We start from the raw sequence: 11590 nt of genomic DNA, 5'->3' as shown, positions 1-11590 counted from the left end.
CTTTACCGATAAAGCAAATGTTCACAATGGACAGGCCAGAACGTTCCAACAAATAAAAAAGGCGACAAGAGTGAAAAGTATAGGAGAGGTAAATTACTTAAAATATGTATACAAATAAAGCTAAACTATGTTTATCTTGCCAGTTAAAGCCCGCTGAGCTATTAACTTATTTTTCAGAAACCTCCTGGCCACAAATTATAGCTCAACGAAGTGGCTTGTCCTGTGTAAATTTATAGCAAAATAATCTTATATAAATATATTTATAACCACGCGACCACGGGGAGAACATGCAAACTCCAAATATACCGGCACCAGGGTCGGGATTAAACCCACGACCAACAACATCACTCCTTAAATACAGCACAAGTTCAAATTGCACGAGTAAATCAATTCCTAGGCTTGGGAAAGACAGTAAAACAGCAAAAAAACAGTCTCAGACCACAAAAAGACAGTCCCTCACTAAAATGTGTACATTAAAATCTAACTATCAATACTTTATTAAGATAGCGGAAATTTACCAATGATGATTTTATGGATGAACAGGGCCTAATGTATATTTAAGTGATTCAGTTTCTTTATTTTGGTATAGCCCTGTGAGCCATTCGGCTCTTGAATCGGGTGCAACCACAACAAACAAACAAAAAAACGAACAAGAAAAACATCTGAAGTGATGGCTAAGCATACTCCTGCTGCTGCTAAAAGCGTGGGGCCCGCAGCAGCCTCTAACAACCTGGCTACCCCGTGCTGCTGCTGCTGGCTGCTGGTGGCTGATCCAGGTGCAAAACCTTCCTCGCTTCCAGAGACGTTGGAAAGCAAGAACTAGTGGTGACGTCACCGCGCTTCTTCACAATGGTGACGTCACCGTTGGTAACAAAGTGCCCGTCACCTCGCGTCGTTGGCGACAGCGACGTCACCGCGTCGATAACGACGGGTTACGACGTCACCACGCTGGTACGGAATCGACGAAACGCGGTGACGTCGGCGCGTCGGGTTGGCCACGCGCGTGCGCAGTAAGCGGCTGTGTTGGGCGCTGTCGCGGCGGCGTCGCTCCTTGGGCTCGGCTCGCGGGCTCCGTGCGAGGAGGCGAGAGCGGAGAGGGCGTGGACAGAGACGGCGTCGGGTGGACGGAGAGGGAGTCGGGGAGGCGATGAAGACTCTCACGAAGAAGCTGGTGCTGGCGCGCGCGCGCGCAGGCGACTTGTCCAGCGTCCGCAAGCTCAACTGCTGGTGAACGAGGGGACGGGGCGCTGGGTTACCATGGCGACGAGGGGGCGGGAATAGTGGGGGGAGGGGCGGGAATAGTGGGGGGAGGGGGGGATAGTGGGGGGAGGGGGGGATAGTGGGGGGAGGGGGGGGGATAGTGGGGGGAGGGGGGGGGATAGTGGGGGGAGGGGGGGGGATAGTGGGGGGAGGGGGGGGGGATAGTGGGGGGAGGGGGGGGGATAGTGGGGGGAGGGGGGGGATAGTGGGGGGAGGGGGGGGATAGTGGGGGGAGGGGGGGGATAGTGGGGGGAGTGGGGGGAGGGGGGGATAGTGGGGGGAGGGGGTGGATAGTGGGGGGGGGATAGTGGGGGGGGGGGGGGGATAGTGGGGGGAGGGGGGGGATAGTGGGGGGAGGGGGGGGATAGTGGGGGGAGGGGGGGGATAGTGGGGGGAGGGGGGGGATAGTGGGGGGATGGGGGGGATAGCGGGGGGAGGGGGGGGATAGCGGGGGGAGGGGGGGGATAGCGGGGGGAGGGGGGGGATAGCGGGGGGAGGGGGGGATAGCGGGGGGAGGGGGGGGATAGCGGGGGGAGGGGGGGGATAGCGGGGGGAGGGGGGGGATAGCGGGGGGAGGGGGGGGATAGCGGGGGGAGGGGGGGGATAGCGGGGGGAGGGGGGGATAGCGGGGGGAGGGGGGGGATAGCGGGGGGAGGGGGGGGATAGCGGGGGGAGGTGGAGGGGGGGATAGCGGGGGGAGGTGGAGGGGGGGATAGCGGGGGGAGGTGGAGGGAGGGATAGCGGGGGGAGGGGGGGGATAGCGGGGGGAGGGGGGGATAGCGGGGGGAGGGGGGGATAGCGGGGGGAGGGGGGGGGATAGCGGGGGGGATAGCGGGGGGGGGATAGCGGGGGGGGATAGCGGGGGGCAGATAGCGGGGGGGGGGAGGGATAGCGGGGGGAGGTGGAGGGGGGGATAGCGGGGGGAGGTGGAGGGGGGGGTAGTGTGTGGAGGGGTGGGGGATAGTGGGGGGAGGTGGAGGGGAGGTGAAGAGGGGGAACTAATGGGGAGAGGGGGTGAAAGTGTGGGGAGGTGCAGAGTGGGGGATGGTGGGGGGAGGGAAGTGGAGAGGGATTAGTGGCTGGAGGGGCGGATAGTGGGGGTGGATGGGGGGGGATAGTGCGGGAAGGTGTAGAGTGGGGGGGTGGAGAGTAGGGGGGGATAGTGGGGGGGGAGAGTTGGGGGGGGTGGAGAGTGGGGGGGGGGTGGAGAGTGGGGGGGGGGGTGGAGAGTGGGGGGGGGGGTGGAGAGTAGGGGGGGATAGTGGGGGTGGAGAGTTGGGGGGGGTGGAGAGTTGGGGGGGGTGGAGAGTTGGGGGGGATAGTGGGGGTGGAGAGTTGGGGGGGGGTGGAGAGTTGGGGGGGGTGGAGAGTTGGGGGGGATAGTGGGGGGGGGGGGAGAGTTGGGGGGGTGGAAAGTAGGGGGGGGGGATTGGCCAGGCACTAGGGGGCACTGCTCCCCCCACCCGTGTACACAGAGATGTGGACAGGTACTATTCACGATTGTTAGTCTCCATATCGGTTACTCAACATAAGTAATACAGGTCTTTTTTTTACAAATCCCATCAGCAGCATTGGTGCAACACGAGGCACAAGTCTGGACCAAGTTGAGACATTCAGTATCTCATCGGAAGCATTTTCAGGCCCCCTTCAACCAATATCAAGTGAACTGCCTGCCAGATGTTTGCAGGCAAGGGACGCCCTCTGATATATGGGGTCCTTTGCGCCACGCAAAGTTACAAAACAATACATAACACAAACTAACCATGCATTGTTTAACAGCAATCGGTCACCGGTTCAGAAAGCAAGGGATTTAACCGTTCCCAGGGAAATGTTGGTAATGAGTCCACCAACGCACGAACGCCACGGCGGCCAATGCCGCCGCGTTGAACCTTTGCCTAAAGAGGGAGCCTCTGGACAGGGTGTTTGGTCGACTCTTCCACGTTGAGTCGACGTGTTGGCAGAGGTGGGAGAGAAACTCATACTTTATCTCACCAGTGAGTGGTGTGTATTGACAGCGAGCGGTGGGTGCGTGTTGACAGCGTGTTGACAGCGAGTGATATACAACATAAGCAGTACAGTGTTTTTTTTACACGATTGCTGTTAAACAATGCATGGTTATTTTGTGTTATGTATTGTACAATATTTTTTCCCGCAAAGCAGGGAGCTGAGCAAACACTGGGAATTTTGCTCCAGGGGCTCTGACCTTTACAACCTCTGGGGTGTCTGTGGACAAAAAATGAAACAATATCTTGGGAACAATATCGCCGATGTGCTGGTGCCTGTGGACAGTTAGCATGTAGGGTTGTGGATCAGAGGTTTTCCATGATAAATTCCACATGAAGCTACTACACCTTGGTTGCATGCGACTTGCATTGATGTTGTCACCTCGACTGCACCTACCCGCCTTTCCCCGAAATAGGGCCCCGCAGTGGCTTATGCTGTTGTTTCAAATGTTCTAATTTCACGTCGGGTTTTAATGATGGCGCTTTGAGTGGAGAGATTTGTGCTAGAATGGCACGACGCCACGCATGTAAACAAAAATAAAATGTACTTGACTTGCTCCACAGGACTTGCTGCATTATCTGTGGTCAGTTGCTATTCATGGTTGTGAAGTCACATAGGTAGAAAAAATAATAATAGATCACGTTTCGATCGCAACACAAGCGGTCGTCCTCAGGCGGAAAAAAATAATCCAGCAGTGGAACTGCTGTATTATAAAACGTCGTGATCAATTGTTATTTTTTCAACCTACGTGACTTTACCGAAAGAACCAAGAATATGAATCCCTGCAGTCACGAAAGCTTTAAATCAAGATTGTCTTTTAACACTGTGTTTTCCTTTTACCCCATCCAGGGGAAGTGAACTTTCAGATGTAAGTATAGTACTATGCACGTTTAATAATGACACTAGTTTTGTAGAGTAAATGTAACGATGTGAGCGTTAACAGTTCAGAACGATAAATCAATTAATGTGTATAGATTGTCCTGACTGGATAGTGGTGTTTGCATAACAATGTGTATGCCCTTGTGTGTGTGTGTCTAAAGGTTTCCATATTTCGGCAAATGCCGAATATTGAAGTTTTAACATTAAGGTAAGATAAAAAAATGTACCATACCATTTTACAAGTAAATATTCCGTAGAAAACGAACACGTTGCGTATTCCGAAATTATGAATATAAACAAATTATACTTTCACTTATCTTTGTACATATAGTGGAAGTAATATAATCATTCATTTTTACTCCGATTTAACAAAATATTTATTGGAAGTCACAATTACAAACATGAGCATAAGATCACATGGCTCAACACACCACAATACACGAGTTTGGTTTTGCACACCTTTACCCCAGTTTCATAATTTGAATACTGAAAGTACCCATCAAAAGGTGCATCTGTATAGGGATATGTAAAGAAAACATTATCATGCAGTTGATGACGGACGCTTGTGTTGCGCCCGAAACTTCGTGATTTAATTTATTTTATACCTACGCGACTTTACCAAAAGAACCAAAGAGTATGGATCCCTGCAGTCACGAAAACTTCAAATCTAGATTTTATCATGCAGTTATTGCTTACATCGCAAGTCGATCGATTTCAAATTGTCATGTTGCACATCTTGCAGTGTGAACAATATCGACACGCTGAAGGACTTCAGAGAATGCGTGGGCCTGCGGGAGCTCTACCTGCGCAGAAATGCGGTCGTCAGCCTGGCAGAGCTGTGGCACCTCAAACCCCTGCCTCATCTGCGTGTGCTCTGGCTGGCCGATAATCCTTGCTGTGGGACCGACCCCCACCACTACCGTATGTGCGTGCTGCGGAATCTGCCTGGTCTGCACAAGCTGGATAACCAGGGTACGCAAACAAAACGCTTGTTTTTTTTATTACAGATAGTCCCCGAGTTACGATGGTCCGACTTACGATATTTTGATCTTACTATGGCGATACCATACGTTCATGCATGTTAAAAAAAATAATGTATAGCAGATAGGATTGTTTCCTGCAAAAAACTTTCTATTAAATTGCAGTTCATATAGGTAGGCTAAGAATTTACCTTGTTTTTTTGTTACTTTACATTTTACTGTGCAATACAGTATTGTAATTAATAAATACATACACTATATAGTTTATACAGTACGGTACTGTGACTGGCTCTGTTTTGCTAAATTATCACCATTCTTTAAGACTCCTGGGTAGGCTAGACCATCTTCGACTTAACGATATTTTTGACTTACGATGGGGTCGTCGTAACGCATCTCCATCGTAAGTAGAGGACTACCTGTACTATTTTTTAAACCTACCGAGATGGCTGGGGATGGCTCAGGGGGCTAATCCCGAATGATAGCGCTGATATAACCGCGCTGGATATGCAGTCAATGTCCAGACAGCCAGGTTCTCAAGTGTAGCAAGCGATAGTCTCGGCCCAGTTGCCAATGACTGCTGAAAAAATATATTTTAATTTGTTCACATAATTTGGATTTTTTTACAGAGTTAAACGTTTTTGGTGATGGAAGAGACCCGAGAAGTAGTTTCTGTGATATCACCTTACAGAGGCCGTTCTAATATGGGGTGAGAGTTTTGAATGGACATTCCCTTGCCTCATGATCTTATCTTAACGGAATTTATGTAGCACCTTAATGAAGGTATTTAACAAATAATTAACAACGATACAGCGTGTGAATGTAATGGTGGAGATGAGGTGAATGAAATAGATAAGAGGAAGTAATAGGCAAATATTCAATGCGTGAATTTGATTAAATTGACAGGAAAATATGAATGGATTGAATGAATGGGGAATAGGTGATAGCCATGTAATGAGAATATGAAGAGGGAAACGTAACGGTGCCGGTTATGAGGGGGAGATTAAGGGGTCGTGGGGTGAGGTTGGGAACAATAAGTGAGTTTTGATTGCAGAGCGGATATTAGTGAGCGAAGGTGACTTTAATGTGGAGGCAAAGTTTGTTCCAATGAAGGGCGGCAAGAACAGAAAAAGAGCAAAAGCGTATTTGTGTGTGTGTGCAATTGTGGTAACTCATTGCCCCACTTCCGACTACAAGCTAGCCGAAACGTCGTGATTTTTGTTGTTTTATTTTTTTACCTACGTGACTTTACCGAATAGAACCAAATAAAACAGTGTTTTTCTATTTATGTTTCTTTATTTTATGTTTTATTTACTACACAGTATTTTATACAGTATTACATGCAAATGTACCATATTTCTTCTTATGAGTTTAACAATGCTCCCCGTTTTGTTGCACATTTCATAACACTGAAAATATGAATGGATTGAATGAATGGGGAATAAGTGATAGCCATGTAATGAGAATATGAAGAGGGAAACGTAACGGTGCCGGTTATGAGGGGGAGATTAAGGGGTCGTGGTGTGAGCTAGGGAAAATAAGTGAGTTTTGAGTGCGGAGCTGATACTAGTGAGCGAAGGTGACTGATTAATGTGGAGGGGAAGTTTGTTCCAGTGAAGGGGGGCAAGAAGAGAAAGAGCGAAAGCGTGGCTTGAGCACAGGTAGAAGAGGAAGAGAGAGAGACAGCAAAGATTGAGAAAGTAGAGGGCGAGAAGCTATGCAGATATGACGCCAATGACAATGCTTTCGTTATGAAAGTAACCACGGAAATACAGATCCAGAGCAGTGAAGGGGTCAGCTGTGTCAAGTCCGTAACATTGATGCATATTGCCCACTACATCAATTACTTCCTTCTGTTGGGGACCACTCATTGTGGTTTAAAGAACACAATTTTATACTTTGAAATAATTGCACACAACATCCTTGTGGATTCGTTAAAAAAAAGATTCGTCGAATGTAATATTTACGGTCCACATTTCAGCTGTCACAGAGGAAGAACTGGCTCAAGCACAGAAGGAAGGGGAGGATATCACATCGCCAAATGCAGCACAGGTGCAGGATGAGCTTCTGAAGTCAAATGATCACATCAGTCAGTCTGGAGATGGAATCAACGAGAGCCTCACTGAAGCAGACACGGATCCCATCAACTTCAGCCTCATAGAAACAAAGTAAGATTCCCATCGGATATTGTTTGCCTTGGCGCTAATTAGATATTTTTGACTGGGAATATCCATAAAGGGCACATTCCCAAACATATGGTCGACAGTGTGGCCCAGTGCTAATACTTGCGCGTCATGGCAAGGGCCTGGATTCCCGACTTGGGCATCATTCTGCGTGGAGTTTGGAAGTTCTCCCTTGTTTTGCATGGGATACCTCCTTGTTCTTCCAGTTTCCACCCATATCTAACAAAACATACAATGTAACTGATATTGGTTACATACCAGTTACTAAATTTTGGATTAGACACAGGAACAGTGCCTCTAGATGCAACAAAATATTGACTTAAAGCTTGCGTGACTGCAGGAATTCATATCCTTGGGTCTTTCGGTAAAGTCCCGTAGATAGGTTCAAAGAAAATAATCAAAAACAACAGAAAACACAAGCGGTCGTTGCGATCAAAACGTCGTAGTTTTCTTTTCTTTTTTTATTTGAACCTATCTACGTGACTTTACCGAAAGACCCATGAATATACAGATAGTCCCCAAGTTACGATGGTCCGACTTACGATGGCGATACGACAAAATTGTTAAATATTTTAAATTTCGCGCGGCAGGCAAACGCGGCAGCTTACGTTATGATACGTTCAATGCATGTTAAAACATTTTTTTATAGCAGATAGGATTGTTTCCTGAAAAAACTTTCCATTAAATTTCAGTTCATATAGGTGAGTTAAGAATTTACCTTGGTTTTTTTTACTTCAAGTTTTACTGTGCAATACAGTATTGTAATTAATAAATACATACAGTATATAGTTTATACAGTACGGCACTGTGAATTGCTCTGTTTTGCTAAATTATCACCTTTCTTTAAGACTCCTGGGTAGGCTAGGCCATCTTCAACTTACGATATTTTTGACTTACGATGGGGTCGTCGTAACGCATCTTCATCGTAAGTAGAGGACTACCTGTAGATGCAACAACTTGATAGGACCTGGAAAAAAGAGTTGAGACTCGGTGATACCTGGTAAAATGCATGTAACAATGATAAAATATGGCGTTTCCCTCTTAATATTTTGCTTTGTTCTGCAGTAAAATCCGACAACAGCTTGGCATGAAGCTTCTACCTATTGACAAGTTCTCCTGCTCCAACTCTTCTCCAGTAAAAATCCCTTCCAAAGTGGGTCCCTCCATATGCCACACATTCACTCGATTATCATTAGTTACACAGATACCAACGTGGTTTGTGAAGCGATCGGTGAGCCCTGTCAATTATTTTCCATAAAAATGTACTTTCTCTTTCGATTGTACTCTCGCCAGCCTCGTCTTGTGTCATTTGCCTCACCTTTGCCTCTATAACTGTATTCCATCGACTGCAAGGCACAAATCCTCCCCCCCCATGGCGGAGCCAGGCTTTTCAGGTAGGGGGGGCAACCCCTCCAGCAATGAAAAATGATAGGAGTTGTTAGTAAGTAAGGACTTGTCCCATGCGTTTTATTCGACGCGTGTGCGGCGATGGCGCATGGCCTGGAAGTCGAATTCGAACCGTGCTGTGTGATCGACATCGCGCTCACTGAAGGTGTTTGCCTTCAGGGAAGTCGTGGACTGTATACGCAACTGCGCACAATTCTGTGAGTCACTTATAACTGCTTTGCCGTTACTTATTGCTAATTATGGACTCGGACTATTGTCCTATCATCTCATAGAGTCCCTGGCACATAATAATACAGTATGCTACACAGTGGCAGTGGGGGTCGCAAAATAACGATTTATTACTAATAAACCCCAATGATCCAATAAAAATTATGGATTTCGATCGGATCATTGGGGGGGGCACATGCCACCCCACCCCCCCCCCCCCCCACTGGCTCTGCCAGTGCCCCCCCCCGCACTTTATTTTAAAGCAAAAGTTATGGGTATGTCTTACAATCTAGTAGGTGAGACCACATTTTTACAACTCTGTTGGCACCAGGCACAAGTTTGCTTTGCGTCTTTTAGGAGTGTTTTTATTAATCATCGGTAGAATACAGTATATCGCCCGTCTTGTATATTTTGGTGAGTGGAGCATCGTGGTGAGTGTGATGGATTGCTTTTATTCTATTGTACCTTAATTCACGGCTGCCCTTTTGTAGAATGCCAATGTGATGAGCGCTGTGCTCCTGCTGGTGAAGGAACTGGACTTGGAGGGATTGCAGATAATCCACAAGACAATTGAATGTCGACTGCAGCTTCTACAGAGCAAGCTCACCAACTGAAATGACCACACCACGTGCTAAATGGGTGGGGAGTGTTTGTATATTTAAATATTTCAACATAACATGTTAAAAATTAAGATGAACATTGCAGATGTTTAGAGTACTTACGTGTAATCACAATTTTTTATATTTTAAGACGACTGAATTGTACTGCAGAAGGCGATCATGAGCTATGCAGTATGGTACTAGGGTCATGCTTTTGAGAGCTGCGTACAAGCATCACATGCCGCTGAGCTATGCATTACTGTGATGTGTGCTGTGTAAACTATCATGCACCATTAACTACATCTCATTTAGTATACATTTTTGCATGGAGCTATTGTTTATATATGATCGATATTAATGGATGTCAAGAGCTTATATTTTAATTTACATGGAAAATTCTAATTCTATGTGCAACTCACGACAACTGTTGTGAGCAATTGCACATTCTAAATGCAACTATGAACCACATACTTTAGGTGAATCTATGTGCAGTGATTGTAATAATGCAACTCCAAAGAACCTCATGATTTTGTGCCATAAGAATACTCTACATGGGTGTTTTTCATTTGTTGTACATATGAAAATGTTAATGTTACCAACTGATTGGCGACAACACGAATGTTGGATTTGGGCTATATATAAAAAACGTTCATGTGCAGGAATGTTTTCTTACAAGATTTTTCTTATCCAGCTTTTGGTACCATCAACATATTCTGAGGACCTTTCGACTGTTTCTTCTCGTGTTGGATATAAATAACTGGGCTTAATTAGGGTTGAGCGACTTGAAGAACGTTAATCCACTTTTACAGTGGGTTGTACTACTTGTTGAGGTTGTGACGAAGAAGCCTAACAAAGATAAAGCTGATAGCTTGGAGTGATCATAAGCCCAACAGCAAAAAGAGATTCTTGCAAAGCCACTTGCCTATATGACATGTAGCTGGTATTGGAATCCCATTATCATCTGTGAGCCTTTCAGTGTTGTTAGTGTTCATGAACATTCTCGACAACACGTTTTAAAATAGAAATTGCACTTTCATTTCACCTTGGTTCACAAGTGTGTAAATGCATGCCATGTGAAAAATACATTTCAAATGTTGAAATTATAAAAAAAAATGTCAAATCAAAATGTCAAATAAAAATGTCCAGCAAGGTGAAATGGGTGTTATTATACTTACAAAACACAGGCCATAAAACGTCACGCACTCAGATATAAATTTGAAGGTGGTGGAGAGGGTGGTTTCATCTGCAATTCACCAGCTTAGGGACAAAGCAATTGAACGGCTAAATCACTTAAAACTGAATCTGTAATACTACCTGGACATAAGCTTTACGAAAAAATAAGTGAGCTCTACGACATCCAAAGACTTTGCACAAGACCAGGATTGAATGTATACCCTGATCGAGAGAAATCACTGGAAACTGCACTAAATAAAAAAAATACTGGTCCCACCACTCCCTTTGCAAATCAAGTGACACTTTCAATGTCAACGACACCTCTCAGCAGTGCATTAACCACAATAAACTTAATTGGTAACAACAGTGGTTACTTGGTTGTTCGATCAGGAGTTAACACGCGTACAGATGTCATAACCAGATTGTTTTAGAGTAGTAATGTTTATTGCTCTTAGGGTATTTATATTGAACTTCTGTTGCACTCTATGTAGCTAACATAGCTAATCGGAGGTGCGGGGGAAGGACAACAAACTAAACATAAAGAGCAGTTTTAAAGAAATTAGTTTTCAATCTAGATTTAAAAGTGCATAGCTCCAGTGGCTTCCGAATGTCGGGTGATGCCGAGACAGGTGAATAGGTGTGATCGGTGCTGAAGCTTGCGATTAAAACGATCCGTTCAGTGGGCACTGTGCGTGTTCATCGGGTAAAATAAGCACTGCATTGAATGCATGCGAGCACAATCTACTCATCTATTTGTGAGGTGGCAGCTGGGCAGGCAGTTCCAGGTTTGCTGTGGCAGACCCCACTGGTAGAACACAGCACGAATGACCAGCACTAACGTGCACCAGGGAGGAGCAGCAACAGCAGAAGAAATGCAAGGTACCAGCAGCATGCCCCACTC

General features: G+C 46.2%; 1 protein-coding gene across 1 annotated transcript; it reads left to right on the top strand.

Annotated features, from left to right (window-relative positions):
- Positions 1-974: 974 nt before the first annotated feature.
- Positions 975-10659, top strand: CFAP410 (cilia and flagella associated protein 410). The gene is made up of 7 exons (XM_032946563.2): positions 975-1227; positions 4114-4132; positions 4305-4351; positions 4886-5115; positions 7102-7288; positions 8369-8456; positions 9409-10659. The coding sequence occupies exons 1-7, from the start codon at positions 1148-1150 to the stop codon at positions 9529-9531; spliced, it is 774 nt and encodes a 257-aa protein (XP_032802454.1). The 5' UTR covers positions 975-1147; the 3' UTR covers positions 9532-10659.
- The last annotated feature ends 931 nt before the right edge of the window (positions 10660-11590 follow it).

This window comes from Petromyzon marinus, chromosome 4 (assembly GCF_048934315.1).
Source record: "Petromyzon marinus isolate PM22_M1 ecotype Great Lakes invasive population chromosome 4, UKy_Petmar_22M1.pri1.0, whole genome shotgun sequence".
Taxonomy (NCBI): Eukaryota; Metazoa; Chordata; class Hyperoartia; order Petromyzontiformes; family Petromyzontidae; genus Petromyzon; species Petromyzon marinus.
The sequence above is the reverse complement of the archived record's forward strand: the minus strand, read 5'-3'. Positions and strand labels throughout refer to the sequence as shown.

Bases quoted from the DNA above. Each gene is read 5' to 3' on its own strand.
- CFAP410 (XM_032946563.2), top strand. From the start codon at position 1,148: ATGAAGACTCTCACGAAGAAGCTGGTGCTGGCGCGCGCGCGCGCAGGC. The intron at 4,352-4,885 runs GTAAGATAAAAA...CACATCTTGCAG, and splicing joins ATTGAAGTTTTAACATTAAG to TGTGAACAATATCGACACGC. The intron at 8,457-9,408 runs GTGGGTCCCTCC...GCCCTTTTGTAG, and splicing joins CAGTAAAAATCCCTTCCAAA to AATGCCAATGTGATGAGCGC.